The sequence below is a fragment of the Patagioenas fasciata genome, chromosome 10, assembly GCF_037038585.1.
Source record: "Patagioenas fasciata isolate bPatFas1 chromosome 10, bPatFas1.hap1, whole genome shotgun sequence".
Lineage (NCBI taxonomy): Eukaryota > Metazoa > Chordata > Aves > Columbiformes > Columbidae > Patagioenas > Patagioenas fasciata.
In genome coordinates, this window is record NC_092529.1 from 19520253 (window position 1) to 19540998 (window position 20746).

General features: G+C 44.8%; 1 protein-coding gene across 1 annotated transcript; it reads right to left on the reverse strand.

Annotated features, from left to right (window-relative positions):
* Window positions 1-13903: 13903 nt before the first annotated feature.
* Window positions 13904-16731, reverse strand: SNTN (sentan, cilia apical structure protein). Its single transcript, XM_065845979.2, has 4 exons — window positions 16622-16731; window positions 15962-15996; window positions 15057-15196; window positions 13904-14191 (listed from the first exon to the last, which is right to left on the reverse strand). The coding sequence occupies exons 1-4, from the start codon at window positions 16729-16731 to the stop codon at window positions 14033-14035; spliced, it is 444 nt and encodes a 147-aa protein (XP_065702051.1). The 3' UTR covers window positions 13904-14032.
* Between the last annotated feature and the right edge of the window lie 4015 nt (window positions 16732-20746).

Consider the following 20746-nt stretch of genomic DNA (forward strand, 5'->3'; position numbering starts at 1 on the left):
TAAAAAAAGAAAAACAACAACAAAAAAAGAAAGAGAGAAAGAAGTCAGAACATTTTCATTTCACAGCCAGAAAGTATCATCCTACTTCTAGTGCTCTCTGCTTTTTACTGAGGAGCTAGATGTTCACAGAATGAAACAACTCCAGGAAGTATCACCTATTGGGAAAGAAAATTTTTGCCAAGAAGCCATTTCTGGGAGTTTTAAACGTACAATGGGATGCAACACAGCATCTGCTTCTTTGGCAAACTATAGCCTCACATTTGTCTTGGGACATCAACAGCTTTATTCATTATTAAAGATCATTCACATGCCAATGAAAGACTGACATTTCCGAGAGATGCTCACAACATTTCCATGAGTTTAACACATGCCTCCTTATTCAAAGTTTACAGCAGAAATATGGCATCCACCATCCTCTTGTCCTTAAAAATATTTCTCTCACTCATCAGTGCGTGGTTTAGATCAAAACCAGAAGGCAGGAACAATTCCAGTCTGAAGGATACACATCCAGAAGTGATGAGTTGTTGATCACTTAGACAAAAAAACCCTTGAAAACGCTTTGTAAATGAACTGCTTATTAAGATATAATTTGCAGCTCATCACCTGATGCTGTCAGCTCCACATTGGTTCTGCTACCACCTTACTGATGGATCACACTTCTCCTTCAGACCATAGTGCTGCTGTAATGATCCCTCTCTTCACTGTGACCAAGGCAGCACATGTGCTGGATGTGCTCCCCCAGCTTTGTGCAGGTGGGGGTACAATAACAGGCAGAAAGATTATCAAAGGAGAGCTAAAACCAGACTGACTCTGCTCTGTGCTGAACTGTACATGAGATATGGGTGGTTCTTAACACAGATGCCTTCAAACTCTTCCATCATAACCAAGGAAGAACACAGCTCTGTACATGAGCCCCTGGCTCCTTGCTGGGTTTTACCCACAGCAAAGCTGGGCAGGCACAGAGAGGTTTTGTCCAACCACCTTCCCTGAGCTTGGCAGAACGGGCAAGTCTGCACCACTCTCCATAAGAAAACCTGGCCAAAAAAAAACATCAGAAGGGAAGATGTAGCTCTTCCCAAGATTATAAGCAGCTGAGCTCCAAAAAAGCCAGAAGAGGCAATGAGAGACCCTCCGCAAGCAAAGCACAAGGCTGATCCATACAGGGTCCCAGATGGTCCCATCTGAAGGTCCCATGCCTAGAATCCCTTTTAAACCACAATTTCACAAATCTTTAAAGCCATACATTTGAATATTTTCATGCATATAAATGTCTGCTTTGCTATCCTTTTAGGATATGCTGGTTAACTGATCACCTCCACCTGTAAAATCTATCTTCTGGCTGCAGCAAGCATAAAGACATGAACAGATTCAAGGCAGCACGAAGGTATGTCTGTATAACTTCAAGCCTGAGCCAAAAGCCTGTGTTTGTAACTCTAAATGCTTGAACATACACGCCCCTAAATCTGATTTACCCAAGAAAACAGCTTATTTGGGAGCAAATGCAGCACTTGTGGCCTGCTCCCCCCACCCAATTCCACGGCAGCTACAGAACCTCTCAGGCACCTATTGAGTGGCTGCAGCTCCCAGCTCAGCAAATCCAGCCAGCTCGTGTGGGCTGTGTTCTGATGTGCTCATCTGCACGCTGCAGCAACTCAGCAGCTGCTTTACAGCTGATTGAGATGTGTCTGCCTCTGGCAGAGGGAAAAAGAAGCCCTACAAAGCCAACCTTTCTGAGGGTTGCAAGGGCAATATTCTCCCCTTGTACACATGTAGCCATATTACGCGTCTCCCTCTACTCATGGGGATGCTCCCTTTGCATCCCTCACCCCTAGGATGTACCTTTTGCCAGGTGACACCATTTAACAAGCATGGCACATTTGCTTTCACTGGGTCAGGCACAGGAGCTAGTATTTACAGCAAGGGTGTCAAACTCATCTTCACCAGGGGCCACATCAGCCTCACCGTAGCCTTCAAAGGACCAAATGTAATTTTAGGACTGTATAAATGTAACTACTCCTACATTTATATACAGTTCTAAAATTACATTCGGCCCTTTGAAGGCAACGGTGAGGCTGATGTGGTCTCCAGTGAAAATGAGCTTGACACCCCTGATTTACGGCATTAATTGGCCTTGCATACCTGAAATATATTTTACTGTACACAGAAACAAAGTAATTTGGAATAGAGACAGCTGTAGCACGGTTTCTTCATTGGACAGGCTTCAAGTTCAGCCCCACAGTCAGCACTGCCAAGAGCCGGTACCACGCTGCAGTGTAGGAAAGATGCTGTAGGTGCTGTTAAGTCTCTGGAGGTATTCTCTCTGTTGCTCACCACCTATTGACTTTGCTTACCAATTATTTGCATAAACGTGTTTATACAGGAAGAGTGCAGTGCTATGATATTAATATTTGCACACACATGCTTTATTCATACAGTTACTCCAGTACTGCAATACAGACAGAGGCTGCAAGACACAGCAGTGGTGACAGCTATTTGCGGCCCCCACGTAAAGATGCCCTACTGCAAATCCTGTCCCAAAGTAACTCAGATTTCAGCCTGGGGGAGAGTGGGGTGGTGTAGGAGGTGCTGGCTGAGAACCTGTAAATCAACACATTATGTCTAAAGTTATGGGGTGCTTTCTGCCTTTTCTCATAGATCTCTTGAAAGGAGATGTTTGAAGATACAATACTGCAAAGCCTAGGCTATTCATGTTTTTATAAGGAATAATTTGCTCTTCAGAAGAAGCTGTATTACAGACAGGGGGTGGAGGGGGAAGTCACATATAAAGTGGGGGTAGAATCTGTTGTGTATGAGACACAGATTCCTGCAATGATTCGTCTGGGTAAAGGTTATTTAACTTGTGAGATATGTTGTACTCAAGTGTTTAAATTAGAAACTTGCTCTGAGCTGAGGATCTTTGATTAGACAAAGAGGAGAACAGTAATCACTTGGAGCACTGCACACAAGAGGTGAGCAGCCACTCAGAATTCCTAATTTGTAACTTATTTATGCACAGCAAAGCCCGCACACCTTAATGGTTTAGACATTCTGTTTTATGCCAAATGACTAAATGCTCCTTTTGTGAGCAGACAGCCACTCACAGTCAGGTCATTTATCTTTCGAAATAGCAACAGAGCAATCTTGTCCTCTCTGGTTGGAGGTCTCTCTCTAGGCACAAGCATCTTGAGGTAGCTCCATTTCAATATGCATCATTTGAGAGCTTGCTGTGGGCAGGTTCAAGCAGACAGCAAAACTGTAAAGTTGCTTCCCAATAAGCAAACCATGATCATTATTACATGCTGTGGAAGTACTAACACATCATTGTACACAGCGACCGCAGGAGAGAGACTTCTAGAAACAATAGGAGTTTCCTTTACCCCAGCAACACGCCTCTATTTATAGATCATGCATGGAAGGCCTGAGCCAATGAACTACCAATTCAAATATATCAGGACCAAGGCATCACCACCCTTAGCACTTTAACGTGGCCTCTTCCAAGTCCAGTAACAGCAGGATGTAGCTTACTGACTTTTCTTCAAATCTAGACCCTTATCTGCAGTTGAATTGCAGATGTAGGAGCTGGAAGCTTCTTTTCTCAAAGCCCAGCATTGGGTGGTCACAGCTGCTTGTGGCAAGAGCAGAGCCCTTGCAGCTGGGAGGAGGCACTGCTTGAGCAACCAGTGCAGAAGGATCACAACAAACAGCAGGCTACAGAATCACACAATAGTTTGAGTTGGAAGAGACCTTTAAAGATCATCTAGTCCAACCCCCCCCACCACGAGCAGAGACATCTTCACCCAGATCAGGTTGCTCAGAGCCCTGTCCAGCCCGGTCTTCACTGTTCCGATGGATGGGGCATCTACCACCTGTATGAGCAACCTGTGCCAGTGTTTTACCACCCTCATTGGAAAAAAATTCTTCCTCATGTCTCACCTGCATCCCCCCTCTTTCAGTTTAAAACCACTCCACATCTTTAAAAGAAACCTGCTTGAAAAGGAATAGTGTCACCACTCAAGGACAGATAACACATTGGTAAAAACCAAACAGACTAGGAAAAAAAAATGTATATATTTGGAGCCAAATAGCTCTGCATTTGTCACCTCTGGTCTAACAACAGCACTGTGGTAGTGTCAGAGATGGTCTGAGCCTCTTTTAGCTATAGTTTCATTAAAAATGCACTGCAAAGCCTGTATTGCACCAAGCTAGAGACACAGAAAGACATCCCCATGATCTCTTCAGGAACGAAAGACCCCAGCACTGAGCTGGGGACCCGCGCTGGGGTCTCAGGCTGTACCTGCTGGGAGGATGCACCTCTGTCCTGTGCACTTGGGAGCAGATTCCCACCAGCCTGCTCCAGCCTCACAAAGACAGCTGCTCACAGCCGTATCACAGAGGCAGAAGAGAAATGAAAACCCACAAGCATCTTCTTCAGAGGCAAGCACAAATACTGCTGTTATCTTTATTGCAATTTTTAGTGGCATCAGCATGCACCAGGCTCAGCAGCGCAGTCGAAATCTGTTGTACCCGAGATCAGCACACAGATCTTTGCCTGCTGTCTTTGTTGGTACATTCGCATGCCTTACATTAATTTATCAAATTAAGAGCCCCTGCAGTAAAGCAGAGAAAACTTGTTGGAAAAAAAGCTTGTTAAATATGCCATGCAATTTTGTTTTCAATACTTGGGCCAACAGTGTCTGCACCCTGGGGCACAGCAGGCAGAAGACAGTCCCTGGGCCAAACTCCAGGCTGGGGGGGAGCAGGGTGTGTGTGTGGGGAAACTCAGGAGGGTCTCTTAGCCCAGTGATCTCAAACAGCCAGGAGCTGGGCTTGTATGTCCTGAATCACATGGAAGGAGAGGGCTCAGTGTAGTGGCTTCAGGAGATGTGGTAATGCACTTAATGTAAGGAGTGTTGCAACTTGCACTGTTATCACAGGCCTATGAGCAGAGCACTGGGATTTGGCTGGGCTAACACACATTTAAGGAGAGCATGTGGTATTGTGCTCTACATATCAGTGTGTAACTCCAGTTACCCCAGTGCAGGCTCCATTCATCACCAGTCTGTCTCCTAGAGCTCCACCAGCAGCATGGCAGCCCCAGGAAGGTCACTGCTCACCTTTCCTACCTTACAGCATGGGTTTGGGTGTTCAGCTGGTTGGGGTTTTGTTGGCTGCAGTGAGTCAGTCCACTCACCACAGGGGAGGATTTGGGGTTGTGCCCATCTGCAAAACCACATTCACACAGAGCATCTCCAGGATGTCTGCTGTTGTAAACCATATAAACCACTTGTAATACTTTTGGCCTTGTATTTCTTGACAGGCTCCCAAGTCCCATCCTTCCTTACACCCTGAAGGAACCATTAACTAAAGAATAATTGAAACACCTGATTTTGGAGCAGCATCTCGGAGCTCTCTTGAACGTACTTCACATGGGACATGACATTTGGTTCCCACCACATGCACCTGTGAAAAGGGGTCTCTTGAGAAGGAGTCGATGACTTTTCTGTGGTAATTACCTTCAGTGAAATGCAGCAGTGTACTACAGATTAAATGACAAACCAGCAAGTATCTGCTATCATCATGGCCCTGTTTCTCTCATCTCCTAATAAACTAATGGGCTATATTGAAGTGGAAGAGTTGCTGAAAAATTAGATTAAAAAAAAAATTGGTCTATGCCAGGAAAAACTCAAATCTTTATGATTTATACGGCACTTTTTGGATTCTCACTAGCAGGAAGGAGAGAAGAGAAATAGTAAACTATGAAAAAGGCTGGCTTTGTAACCTCTACACTCTCACTGCCAGTAAACTACTACTCAGCTCACAGATTAAAAAGAAAAAAAGCTATTTTTCAAAGACTTTTCTGCTAGCAATGCTAGCCACAACTGCACGTGGTAGAGTGACAACCCCTCCCTTGTTAACATCAATACCAAAATTATGAGAAACGACAAACATGATACCAAGTTTGAAGATAAATCCCTGGGATAGGGTTGGGGGAGTATGGAGACCTGTTAGCTTCAGTATCTGGAAAACTGGGGAAAAGCTTTGTCATGAAGAGCACCAGGGAGGGACCAGGATGGCTCCTGGTAAGGGAAGGTGCCATCACACCGGCGGGCAAGAGGAGTTGCAACCAGCAGCCTGATTGCCTGCTCCATTTAGCAGCACTTGAATGCCAAAAGGCTTTTGACAAAACCCCCTCTCCAAGGCACTTAAAGCTGCTAGGATGTTTCAGGATGAGAGGGAAAATCCTTTAATTCATTATCAACTGGAGGGATAAAGTACCAAAACCCATGAGGGTAGGAATAAACCCCAGTTTTTCCATAGAGGAGGGATGTGCCCAGGGATCTGTACTGCTCGCTGAAGTCACAAGTGGCCTAAAAAGTCATTTGGAAGCAAGAAAAAGTTTGTAGGTGAGATAAGCCAGGATAGTGAATACTAGAGATATGCACACGTAGATATTTTATATATAGCTTACATATTAGTAGTTATGTATTATACATATTACATATATAATATATTTTGTGTATATATAAGCCAAATTATATGTTATTTTAAACATATGTATTTTATATATACACACACAAATATATATAAGCTAATGACCACCCCCTTTGCTGCAGCCGTTCCCCAGGTACTGGGCACCAGCCACTGACACGGCAGAGGTGGAAGAGGCAGTTAGTGACACCGAACGCAACACAGCGACATGCAGAGGTCACGAGGCAACGACAGCAGAAACGCCTTGGCAGCCAGTTAAATGCATTCCCTCAGAGCAAACTAAGTGCTAAACCCTGAGCCCAAGCTCCATCACAGTCCCAGAAGCCAAACCCTCCTGTTGTCCCCTTGGGCAACATCAACCAGTTTCCATCGCACCCACGGAGCAAGTCTGGCTGACAGACACCAGGACAGCCGCTCTCTGCCCAGACCTACGCAACAGTTTCCAGAAGAGCCCACGCGGGCAGCGTGTGTTTTTAAGAGTTGTTACAGACACCAGAGACGTTGCAGGAACTGGTAGCACAGGGGTCAAAAACATAACCGTTTCAGTTTGTTTGTTAGCTAATAATTCGGGCTCTAGTCTGTTATTTTAGCAAACTGATTGGGCACTTCAATTGATCTTAAAGTGCCTATTGGCCCCTGTTAGCTCATAGTGCTCATTAGGATGAATACACCTACCTCGGAATCTTGTAATGAAAGAACTATCAATAGCAACAGACTCTAAGGTGGCATGAGAGCATGCAGACAGCTCACACAACTTCTAGCTCAGGGGGACAGTCCTGCCTTTCCTAAGCTCTTAACACTTACTAAAAGAAGCAAGGCCAGATTGGACCTTCCTAAGCTACCAGGATGCAAGGTTTGCACTCAAGACAGCTTCACAAGTGGGTTACGTCAAAGACACCACCACCACCCCCCCCACTTCCCCAAATAATAGCATTCACTTCATTCTGTATTAATAAATCTCTGGTGCAAGGAGACATTTTACATACCTGTAAAGTAGAATGAAACGGCTCTTCTGTCTGCCCAGCCTGGGAAGTCCAGCACCCTGACCTCCTTCCAAAGAGCTCTGCAGAGAAACAATGTTTTTCCTTTATCAGAATTTCTGAGCTGATCTGAGTCACTCAGCAGCTGAGAGCTCCTAGCTGGATGCCCAAGGAGGAACTGCTAAACATTTGTCTGATCTAGAAGAAAGGAGAGAATTAGAGCCAAAATGTTCTCTTTTGAAGGCTCCTCTAGCTATAATGTCTCTGGGGGGGAGCAGGCATGTCCAGAGCATGTCTGCTACTCAGTAAACATAAAAGTTAGTTTCCTTAGGAGACATTTTCCACTGTGTTAAACATATGCATTCAGCATCATAAGAAAACAGTCACTTCAGATTTCAAAAGTCTCCAGACTCAACCTTGAGCTTCCTTCAGGTCCAAAGCCCACTCTCCTGTTGCATGAGTCATCTCTTTACTCTCACAAAGGAGGTAAATCCTCCTGACCCTGCATCAGGCAGAAGAGACCTTCCTCCTCTCCCACAGCTCCAAGCCACTGCCCACCTGTCCTGGGGGATCAGCAACTCATCCCCATCCCAGACCTCAAACACCCATCCCAGCACCACTTTGCGCCCACGTGCTGGCCAGGCTGGGACAGCCTCTCCCTCCCCAGGGCCAGCGAGGCTGGAGCACCATTGCTCCTCAAACAGAGCCTGGCATCCCAAGCTCAGTATGGTCTGGGGTTTGCTAGATGAATTCATATGGAAAAGCCTTCCTTTTAACCTCTCCTTGTTCTCTAACAGCAATAAAGAGACCACAGTTCTCCTGCTGTCTCAAGGGCTATAATAAATATTGAAGAAGAATTAAGCATTGCTCTTTTATTTAATATGTATACTCAAGCACTCACAGCACTTCTTCATCTCAGGATGCATGCACCAGAAGGCTTTAGGTGCTCATTAATTAATGCTTAATTTATGTGGGCCTCTCCTTACAATTCTTATGCAAATTGCTCTCAAATTGTGTTCTGATTTCAGCTGAGCTGATTCCAAGCACAAAAAAGTCAGAAGAGGAAAGACAAATTGAGGAGTAAATGTGCAGGTAATAAAGCTTTTTCTCTTCCTCAGAGGCTTTGCAATAACCTTGGGTTATGTGTGCTACAAACATAAGTTTAGAGATGAGATAAAGAGCCTTGTAATGGCTGAGTCTTGCAAAACATGCAAGTTAATAGCTGCTCTTGGAAAGAAACCACTGTGTTGGTTATTAATGTGATGTTTTTATATCAACTTCTCTTCTTCTAGGAAAATAACAGATTTTTAGAAGAGGAGAAAAAACAGAGTTTTTCCATATCATTTAATCATTGTATATGTTGGCCACAGTTAACACAGCATTTGACAAAGCCACATCTAGTGTGATCTGGTTTTAATTCGTGCTCTTCATTATTGTTGTAGCTGCCTAATTAAATTTGTCAGGGAGGTAATCAGCCTTGTTTTCATAGTGAGATCAGTTTAATAAGAAGGTAATTTTGCAATTTGTTTCCATTAATTAATGAGGCAAAACCCTACAAAATGCACACAGTGGGATATAAACTCAGGGGAGCTGTGACAGCAGCTACAGTGTCCAAGGAAAAAGATGTTTACCTGTTGATGTTCTGTCCCCATGTGGTTTTTGCTCTCGACAGCTTTAGAAAAGCGAACTGTCATACAGTGCCTAACCTGGATGTCTCTACTTGTGCATGTTGTTTCCAAACAAACCCCAAAAGAGCATCATGTGAGGGTGGAGGCAGAAGAACTATATCAAGAAAAATTAACCAGGAAATGTGGGAAACAGGTCAACATCTGTACACAGGCTTCCTCCCACAGGCCCAGGTGTCAAAGTAAACCAGTCTCATAGTCCTGGGAAAAACAACTGGAGAAGTGGTGGGAGGACTCTCTGGGCCACCACTGGAGGAGAAGGAGAGGTCTCAGGGTTGGGTTGTAGATCTTTTGACTTGTCCCTACTATAAGAATACTTGGACTGTTTCCAGTACTATCCAGCTTTGTTTTTCAAACTCAAGCAGAGACCTAGCCTATATCAATTTATCCAGTCAAACATTTGTCCTAGCTTTAGCTGTCTTCCCAAAGAGCTCATATTGCATTTTGTAACATTGACTAATACTTAACCAGCCGCACAGGAGCCACATGCAGCAAGGCAAGACTTTCACCAAAAATCATTTACCGTGGTGCTTTGCTCCAGTGATGCTAGCGTGCCTGGAGGCCCACATGCTGCTGTGTGCAGGAGGTTGCAAGAGTCGAAGAGCTCCTGATATCCTGTACATCATTTATTGATCATCACAGGACAAGCAGGGGCTTGATTTGCCCACTGATGAACTTGTGCATCCGTTTAGGCTTCCAGTTTTACTGGAGGATTAGGAACATGCCCTCTTGAGGAGCTGCTTCCCTCCACCCAAGGGGTCATGGCCTCTCATTGATTTCAGCAACAGCTTCACAAGAATGTGTTAGGCTTTGTCTTTCTCTAGACATCGATCCAGCAGATAGCAATGAAGAAAGCTGGATCATGGCAACGGTAATAAAACAAAGAAGAAATCACGAATGGGAATTTGTTGCTTGGCTCCAGGCATTGCACTGTGGGTGTCAGAAGATGTCCCTGTTAAGGACTGCAGCTTGTGCTGCCATTACATGAGGACCCATCACCTGAGGTTGACCCTGGGTAGTGGTGGTCCCTGAGTGCCCAGAGGCCCTTGGTACTTCAGGTCCTGTTTGAGACTCAATGGTTTTTTGGCAAGCCATTAAACACTCATTCACTCCAAAACCCAATATGCATTTTGGCCCAGAAGAACCGAGCAACACCTGTGATTCTTTGCACAGCAGATCCTTTCCTAGTTGTCCTGTTTGGGACTTTTGAATGGGAGGAATGATGCCCAAGGCACTACGCTAGACATGGACAACCAGCCTCTGCTACAGACAACTGATGCTGGACTTCGGTTGGTCCCATGGGTTTCTTTATGTTCAGTTTTGGGGCTCATGGTTTCACCTCCTGTGTACGTGCTGGGACTGACTATCATTATGGCGATGCACAGCATAAACTCACTCCTACAATAACAATGAATAAAAGATAAGTCCTGTAGCTCTGAATCTATGTCTAATGGCTGTTTTTTGCAGTTTGGGATTAGAGAGACAGTCTGATATATCTAACTGTTGAACATCACTTGCTGTTTACCTTTGCTGGAGGAGGACTCGGAACTAGGGCTATAAACACTTGCGGGATAAAGGAACAGCCGATGAACAAAGTGAGGAGAGAAGACATATCTTCACTGGAAACCTTGTAAACCACTGACTGCAGTAAAAGTCAAAGCAGGAATTAAAAGCTGTCAGTTCAGAAAGCCATAAAAACCTACCATCTCTTCTTTATCTAGCTTCCCTGACTGAGCTTGAAACAAAGATTTTCTTTCTTCCAGGAGGTGTTTCGAAAGTGCTCCTTTGTGGCTCACAAACTATCACAATTTGGAGAGAGCATAATTCTGGGACAAAGCTTTTCATCTGCTCTGTAGTGAGCTCCTAAGGGGATGCACCATGTAGCATCTTTATGAATCATTCCAACATTCCTGAAGAAGGTTTTCCTACCATGTAGCCACAACTTAACTGCTACTTTGGTGGTATGATACAAACCTCCGCCTCTCTCTGCAAAGTGACCTGCTGCAATAACTACTGGAGTGCACACAGCAAACAGCTGCTGAGAGGCTTTCATGGACCATGATGCACAGAAATACTTGGGGGGAGTTTCCATCACACACTTGCAAAATATGTGTTGCCAAGGCAAGTTTTCTTTTATGTGAAAAACTATCACAACATTTAGTTTGAGGGAGGAGTAGAGAGACAAAATGTCTCTCAGACCACAAGGTTTCCTCAGTGTCCCAGACAGGAGGTCTTACTGAAGGTGCAATAACAATGAGACCAGTGGGGAGCATATTTCTCTTTCCTGAAAGATTTCTGCAAAATTGCACACACAACACATGTGGCCTTAGGCTCCCAGCAGAAAGCTCAACATGTAAAACTCTGCCTTGACTCACCCCTGGAAGCCAGTGGGCTGGATGTGAGGGCTCCCCTGTGATCTGGGGGAGCACCTTAGAGATTAGACTAATGCTGGATTTCCAAAACCTTCCAGGTTCAGCAGGCTTTGGAGTTAAGGCCAGATAGGAAGTAAGAAGTCACAGTGAGAAGCTGTAGGTGTTGTAGTTCAAGCATGACAATGAACCTGCCTTCCTGAGCTGATATTTGGAAATGGAAGCTGAAGACCTGAGGCTGAAGCTTTCCCTGACCCCCATTTCTCCTCTGGCAGTCATTTGAAAGCTCACATAACTGCAGAGATGACTCAGACTTTTCGAACAGTACCTTAAACTTAGATCCAAAGTCTGCAGAGCCTCCCAGGGTGGCTATTCACACCTGGACAGTGCAGCTGCACAAACCCCAACCCAGCCCCAAACCCACAGAGGTCAGGTTTTGACTAGCTGCCCTTAATGTTCTAGGGCGTATCAGGTATTGATATGATGTTCACACTTTCTGAGGCAGAGGAGCCTGCGGATTTCACCAATTTAGCTGCCTGCTCAACTCCTTGGCACTTGCGTGGGTTTTGCTATGAGAAATCGATGATGAACTCCCATCGCTTCCAACAGGAGCAAGCTAGGAACAAAATAAAGCACAACAGTAGCCTTTTAGGCAAGCTTTTAGCTAGCTCCCCAAGGATGCAGCCAGACATGCTGTCTACGCCAGATCAACTTCAAAGCCGTTAGCTGAGAGTGCCCAGGGCAGCCACAAATAGTCTGTGCTAATAAAAGAGTGTCTTCCACAGCCGAGCTGCAAACTTCTCCCTACTCCTAATCATAAGATGTTGGGCCTCTTCCAAGTGCATCTTCTGCTTTTGAGCATCAGATGGGACTTTCAAGGACTGATGCAGATCAAGCCTTTCACATCCCATTCATTTTGTTCAGAAACTCTTGCAAAAACCATCACAGTGCTTCCTGGAAAGCCATGATCTTCTGTGCATCCAGTTCCAACTCTCCCACTTGTGCTGGGAAAGGCACTTGTTTTTTCTGTGCCTCTTGTTCCTTCCCTATCATTTGAACGTCTTTGCTATTGAGTTGTTAAGGAATTGCTACTTTGGATTTTCACTGTGCTTAGCACAAGGGGCTTTTGATTGAAGCCAGGAACTCGGGATGCTGGCTTACAACACACTGCATTAGAATAAAAAGGGTTTGCATACAATGAGATGACAGAGTGAATTGATCTGATAAAAGGCTCTTAAGTCATTAATTCAAGTCACGCAAGATAAAGAAACATTTCAGCAATAACAGAAACTGTGTTAGGACCTTAGCGATTTAAAAGAACTCCTTCTTAATTGGCTTCACAATATTGTTCTGAAATCGTCTGTTGTAGCAGAGGGTTACCAGGAAATTTATGCTTTAATGTCACCAGTGGCTGCCAAACAAACTTTTCAGGGCTGTGCTGTGTTTTCTTTACTTTAGTAATGTGAAAGCCTTCTAGGGATTCTCACATTCAGCCCACCTCTCAACCCCAGAAAAGGAGCATCGGCTGATGATCGCACCACAACAGTGAGATAAATGCTGACCCTGAACCACAACCTTATAGGCAGGAACCAAAACAAAGATTAGGATGATGAGCATTTAATACTAAGGCTCTGGTCCTAACCAAGCGCACAACCAGTATCACTCAGCTCCAATACATATACTTCATCAGGCATTCTTTCCTCACCATCCTTAGTCTGGACCAACTCGTAGCGTATCGGATTTCTCCTCTACACAGCTTCATGAAACAACAGACTCATCTGACCATCATTTTAGCTACGTCATCCCTTTGGTCACACAAGCACAGCACTACCAAAGATGCATTGCAAACACTGGACTTGAAATTCCTTCCCTAGCGATCACTCAATGAACAGGTCAGCTGAAGGAGGAAATAAAAATAAACAAATGCTCCTTTCAAAAGGGTGGGCTGGAAACGACGCAGACTAAAGTTAATGTTTACCAAAGGCTACAACAGATTTTGTGGTCAACTGACAATTATGAAACCCATCATTGGTGTCACCCTGCTCAGGGCTGAAGTGCCTTGAGCCCACTGGGAGAGCCCTGGACAGCCGACCAGCCCCGTGTGTTGCTGCCCTGAAGAGAGACAGGGTGGCACAGTTTTGCAGCTGTCTCCCCATCATCTCCCCACAATGGTGCCTGAGATGATGGAGAGGTCTGGGAGACCACGGGCTGCCTTCCCCTGTCATGATGCTGGGCTGGGGGCTGCACCCAGCTGCTTATTGGTGCGGGGCCTTGGGACCCACCAAGAGGTGGTTCAGATCACACCCTCCCAAAGCACAAGTAGGGATCACAAAACCCTGAGCACCAATATTTCACTCCACAGACCATTCCTACATAGGAGTGAGTTCAGCCAGGTTTGGACAAAGCTTTATTCCATTTAAAAGGCACCAGCACAGATGTTATGTCTGTGTGTGGTTCACTCCTGATTTACTTATGAAGTACCAAGCCATTTCTTCTTTTAAAACACTGATCATTTTGTGGTTTTCACTTTCCTGATCTCCTGCAGCAGGTCAGACATTAGAGTGAGACTGATTAGTATGATCATAAAATCTTCAAAATCGAGTTTGTTCTCCGATTCCTCATCCAGAGAAGAAACTATTTCCTTGTACTTTGGTTTGTTTTCTTGGCCCTATGGAGAATATTAAATTAAAAAAAAAAGAAAAAAAAAAAAAGGGAAAATTAAGCATGAAGTCCACCTTTTATTGCATCATCTGAAAAAAAAAAAAGACAGACAGACAGACATCTATGGAAAAGTTAATGTATTTTCTATCTTCCCATTCAGGTTTTTATATGCACATTCATATTAGTTTTTCTAAAGGTATCCCAAGAAACTCAAACAGAAATATTTTTGCAATCAGACAGAACAATTAGACCCCAAAATTTCCACCTGAATTCAGAACACTTCTATTAAAATACACTTAGTCGTGACTGAAAATGTGGTAGTGATGAACATAGCTGGTAACTGCTGGAAAAAAAATCTCCAAGTTTACAGGCACCAGTGCCAATACAGCTGGTTTCCCACCATACCCAGCTGCTCCTGAAACCAGGGTGAGTGACTGATGGGGAGGCATTTTCTGCTCCTTTTCTCTCCACAGCACCACCAGTAACCACCGTCATACTGGGTCAGTGCTCTGGCAAACGACCAAACACCTAATTAAATGCAAAGGCTTTATTCTCTTCATAAATACAGTCTCATGTCATCATTTTTTTTTCCCCTGAAATTGCCCAATTTTCTTTAAAAAAAATGGAAGCGGGCATGTCAACTGTGGTTTATTGCTGTCCCCCCTTCCTTTACCTCTGTGTCAGACACAGGTTCAACATAAAGCAACTAATCCACTGAAGACATTTATACCAAATCACTGAAGTCTCTCTTGGGGTTATCCCATGGATCGATGCCCACCCAGCTGCAGGACAGAGCCCAAGGTGCCGTTCCTGCTCCCAAAGCACCCGACCGGTGCTGGCCCAGTGTCACCCACTTGCCCAAACCCCCTCACCTGTATGAAACTCCCAAACTGGGTTTGCAGCAGGCTTTTAGTGTCAGCTCTGCTGAGCTTGCCATCCGGGTCAGCAGAGTTGTTATACACCAAAGCCACAGTAGCAAAAGCTTTTTCAAGGTCTGAGGCTTTTCCTAGAGCTAGTTGGGGGGAAAAAAAAAAGTTATCAGCCTATCGGAAAAAATGGCATTTGAGATATAATTGAAAGGAATCTGTCAGAAGCATCCTGAGTGGGTGGAAATCTATGTAGTTTCATTAAAGTTAATGAGACTCAAACTGTTCATACTCACAGGGGAGCTGGCCCAGATTTTATTTGGAGTGGGCCAGCAGCACGCCTCATGTCCCACGGAAGCACACCCTGAAAAGAAGCTTTTGGCCAGAGCTGAGGCAGTAATGCAGGGTGATGCGTGGCATCCCCACCCTGGGCATCCAGTAAGGACCTGCTACACCACAGGGAAAGGCCATGCTGGCCACCTCCTGGGTGCATTTGGGCTCCCAAGATCCCGTACCAGTGAAAAAGTGGCCCATTTGGGAAGCGTGACTGAACAGAAATGCCCACATCTGAGCGTCAGCACTGTACTTCAGCATTATGGTATACCTGGGATTTTGGGTGGGTTCATTTCCCTCGCTGCTAAGCCATGTTCTAAAGAATGCACACTCATAACCCTCGGTTAGCAACAGCATCACACACAGGGTTGTGATTTTTAATGGAAAGGTGAGCAGAAGAGGAGACACAGATCAACATGGGAGCACAATGTGCATGGACTCACAAGACTCTCTTGTTTTCCATCAACCAAGGGTCTGCACAGCCTCCACAGCCCTGCCAAATTTCCAGAATTTACCACACCTGGGCTGTGGCCTTAGAAGAACTGAGCCGTCCAGGGGCAACAAACGGGTCCCCTTACCTTTTATTGATGCCAGCTGCTTGGCTATGGATATGCTGGTAGTGAGAGAGAAGAGAGGCACAGTTATCACCTGGTGAATTGTATGTGTATATACTTCTTCATGAGTGAGTTTGCTTATTTCTGTTTCATTTAATCCCCTGGGAACTCGGGGCTTCCCAAGAGAGACTGGCTTTCCTTCACAACGAAAAGGAAAATGGCCTTTACAAGCAGCACACAACATCACACAGCTCCTAATTCCCCACCTAAGCAAGTAGCTTGGAGTTGTTACTAAAAGCGCTTATCAGTTAATTTTGAAAGAGGCATTGTGATGTTCTCCGGGTATTTTCTTCAGAACATGAAATTGCCACAGGAAGTTTCTCAGTTTTAAGCCCGTCCCCAGGGAAGCACAGAGGGGTCTGTCATCCCCCACTCACCAGTGTTCCCAATTTGGGGCAGACACACAGATTTTATTTTCAGCAGGACTCACATGTCCAAGAAGTTCCTCCCTGCTTTTTATTAAAACTGAAAGCCTACTTACTTTTGCTAAAGTGCTGGAAACTAATTACAGGGCATCCAGCACACAGCAGAAGTTTGTTTGTGATAGACAAAAATAAACCCAGATCATGAATTTCAAGACAAACAGCAGATCACCAGAGATGCAAAAAGCAAAGCGTGACTTACCGCTTGGCCATACCTGCTGCAGCCAAAGGGCTTTTTTTCATGGAAGCAGGAGCAGGCTGATTGACTGAGTATTGCTGTGTGCTGGGAACACTGGCTCTGCAGCCACACATCCCAAGGCTGGGGTGTTTGTGATCTCTAAGCAACTCCAGTAATAAATAGTAAACAGGTGAATTCAAGCTCTGCCCTGTGAAAGCAGCTGCTTGCAGCCGTGCTCTATCAGCAATGTAAATGCTATCTGGTGATCATGGAGCCAGATAAATACATCAATGTAAACCAGCCCCCATAAGGCAGCACTGCTGGGCTGGTGAGAGGCATCTCTTCTATTTTGTGTGAGAATTTGACAGAAACAAACCAAAGTAATGGAGCCTGAATCCTCTTAGATTTGTAGGGATGTAACTTTGCATCAGGAATAACTAAGACGGGGAATCCATTCAGCTGTACACATTATTGTCTTAATCAGAAACTTATCTAGTGTGGGCTAATGTAATTTGCCCCAAGCTATAAAGTGAGCTGTTCCTATAGATAGTCAGAAACTGAGTGTTTCTCAAATCCTGACCCAGCATTTATCCCAGGTAGGCATGTTCCTGGTCTAGTATTTATTCCCCTAGCACAGTGCAAAGAGAAGATCTGTTCTTCCTCCAAACCACTTGCAAAGCAGCATCAAGCTCGGAGCCTCTGCTTGGGTTCCTACCGGCGTGGCTACTGCCTGCTTCCCAAAGCAGCCCTGAGCCATATGGCAGAGCAGTCGCACATCAGAGGAACTGGAAGGGCTCCGATGAACTTTGTTATTTATTGGCAGCAATATCGCTATTTGAAAACACACAGCTTGTCTCACTGCCTATCTCTGTGCACGGTCTGCTTTCTGCAGATCTTTTGCTTAGAGGTGTCTAGATGGGATAACTTTAACTGAAAAGACCAAGTGGTTGTTTTAATCCCAGGGTGGTCTGTTAATAGGTTCTGACTTCAACTACTTCATTCAGCCCATCATTCCTGGTGAAAGGAGACAATACTGATGTTAAAACTACCCAGGATGAGACTTTATGTAACAGGACATGCAGAGGAGACTGCAACAGATGGCCTAGAGAATTAAAATGTTTTCCTCATTTAGTAGAAGCTAAATTACTGAAGGCTAATGAATAAGGATGTTCACCACCTTACTGTTCCTGGATTTTAATTATCTTAAAAAGCATGGGAAAAGAGAACCTTTAATTTTCCATCACAGAGTGTCATTACTCAAACAATTCAGAGGTTTTTCTGAGAGGTTTAAGCTGTCTTAGATCTCTAGCGCGTTCTTTTGGATTGGCTCATGAATAAAACAGAGCCTGTAATTGCAATGACGCAGCCAAAACACATGTAATCAATGCTCATTATCCTATCAATTAACACACTAAAATTAAACAAGAATTTGGGCTTAGTAATCTGCCATCAACTAAAAAAGAAACAAAAAACCAAAAAAAACCCCTGAGTCTTGATATCATGTTGAAGTGATAATTCCCTTTCACATCTGTTGAACCATACAAGGAGGCATGAAAAGCCTTACATCCTGGTTAATCCACTGAATGGTAATGTTTGGTCTTAGCATCTAAGGTAAAAATGGGAGGGAGAAACAGACTCTGTTGCATGTTTATCAGCTACAGGCCATGCTCTGAGCTGGCTGGCAAACCCAGCCCTCTGTGTTTTGGGCCCTTTCCACCCAAGAGCAGATTTCAGCTCACAGTTTTTTTAATCTTGCCGATTTTTGAGAGCCTGAGCTCTAGAACAGGTGATTTGCTTTGCTGGGGTACTAACAAGTTCAAGCAAGCCTGGGGTACGTTATCCCTCTGGGATGCACTAATTAGCGTTTGCAGGAGCATTAGTGCCTGACGGATGAAGGGTAGCATGAGGATAACCCTTGCCTTTGCAGATGATCAGCTTTGAAGACAGCAAGGTTTTGGCTGTATGTGTTGCTCGAGTATCTGGTCAGCAAGGTGTGCAGGGAGCCAGGCCATCTGCTCTGCATCTATTTTGATACACTCTATTTACGTTTTAAATATCCAGGTGCTTTTATCAGTCAATTTTTAGCACATTTGACACGTTAACAATATTGTCTGCACCAAATACGCAACCCAACAACTAAAACTGAAAAATCTTTACAGGCAGTTCACTTAACTGACGCGGAAAAAAAGCCACAGTCTCCACGTTTGTTATTTTACTTTCTAAGTGCTTTGTGCAATTCAAGAAGATTTACATTGCGAAATGGTTGTGTGCGATGGAGCGCGGGCTCCCTTGGAGATGTCCCTGCAAGGCTGGGCAGGTGCAGGCCTGTCTGCGCTGGGCAGGCACGGCCGGGGCACGGGGACACAAGGGAACACCTCAAACTGGAGCTGCATTCACACCATCAGCCACCCAGACTGCATTTCTTCAGTGAACTCTATAACAGCTGAAGGAGAAGTGCTGCTAACCTGCACCCAGGGAGGTAATAGCTTCATTTCTTTGTGACCAGAATATGGTCGTTTTGATCTTTTATGATGGGTGTATTTTTTTCTAAAGAGCCAAGACTGAGAAGCCCCCCATTTCATCTTCACCCAAAGCAGTACTGGCTGCCATAGCCTAATAGTATTTTCGTCTTTCTCCATCCGTTTGATATCAATTAATTAATATGGGAAAAGCCAGCAGAAGCAGCAGGTCTAATGCGCTCCCTGCAGCTGAGCTCTTAACACCAGCCCCCCCAGGCAAGTGGGCTCAGCCTCGCTGGGGAAGGACCTTCTCCTCTTCTGCATGGCAGCATGCAAATAGGAGAAACAACCCAGTACAGGTTAATGGGGGATTTAACCAGCTCAAGACATCAACGGCCACGTTACTGCAAGAACCAGCGGCTTTGCGTAACTGTGATTTAGCTAATGGCCACTGTACCCTGCTGGTCACAAAGTCAAACCAACTCCTGCTCACTGGTAGCTAGTTTACCAGTACTAACACACCACTAAGCATCCAGAAAAACAAAACAAAAATTGAACACCTACATTTATTTGAGGAGGCAGGGAATGTGGAGCATAAATAAAATCACGGGGCGAGTGTTTCCTACCCATTTGTTTCTCAATCCCCATGCCTTTTGGGGCGCACGCTGCTGCTGCTCTCATCTGTGCTGGGATGGCATGATGTGCTGTGTGTCCCAGGAACATTTGCCTCTTGTCCATCAGCATTTTTAAAGTATCTCTTCACAGTCAATTTGATTTTATGCCAGGGTGAAGTCTGCACCACTATTTATCTGCATTGGCCATGCTGGATGCAGTTTGCTGACTGGTGCCTGATGATTAACCCATGACCAGGCTCCTCCAGGCAATGCAGAGCTACCCTGTGGCTCTGTGCTAGGTTCAGGGTCAGGGGACACCCCAGCTGGGAGGCATGGACAGGTCAGCCCATCTTCCCCATCCACACACACGAGAAACAGCTCAGCTCAGCCGGGAATTTAGCTGTGGGGTCATGAACGATTATGAATCCCATTGCTGAGGACAGAGCAGGTAAAATGTCATTTAAGAAAAGCTATTAGAACTGATCTGTCTGCAGGGAGACATCATTTGTCATCTCACGCCCAGGCATTTTTCAGCCATGGCACAGCACCCTGGCTAACACGTGCTTGTGCCTTGTACAGGGCTACCAGGCAGCAGCGTGGCTGTGGGGACTCCTGCGTGCAGGCACCCAGCTCCCCTGGGTTCTTTGGCAATCTAATGGGTAAGGGATGAGCCCAACATTTTTCGTACATTGTTCATTTTCAGAAGGCTGAATATACTATTACCAAATAACTTTTCCTCTGAGAAATGTTTCATTACAGGACATTTAGACTCTAAAAAGGCAGCTATATTCACAAAAACCTAAAATCTTATTAAAGGAGGACACAACAATAAAAACGTAAGAAAGAAATCAGTAGCTAAAGGCAACAAATGGGATGCCTCCCCACTGAACTATTAACATTTCATATCGAAATGCTAAGATCTTCCTACTAAGGATGTATGGCATTGACAAATGATGGGATAATCAGCACCAGATATTAACACTAAAATACTGATTATTGCTGCTGTTAGAAAATTCCAGGAGGAAAAGCTCTTGAGTTTAGTAGAAGGAGAGAATAAAAAGAAAAATAGAAAATGA

Coding starts and splice junctions, on each gene's coding strand:
- SNTN (XM_065845979.2), bottom strand. CDS start 16,731: ATGTGTGGCTGCAGAGCCAGTGTTCCCAGCACACAGCAATACTCAGTC. Junction 15,997..16,621: donor GCAGCAGGTATGGCCAAGCG/GTAAGTCACGCT, acceptor TCTCACTACCAG/CATATCCATAGCCAAGCAGC. Junction 15,197..15,961: donor GCAGCTGGCATCAATAAAAG/GTAAGGGGACCC, acceptor CCCCCCAACTAG/CTCTAGGAAAAGCCTCAGAC.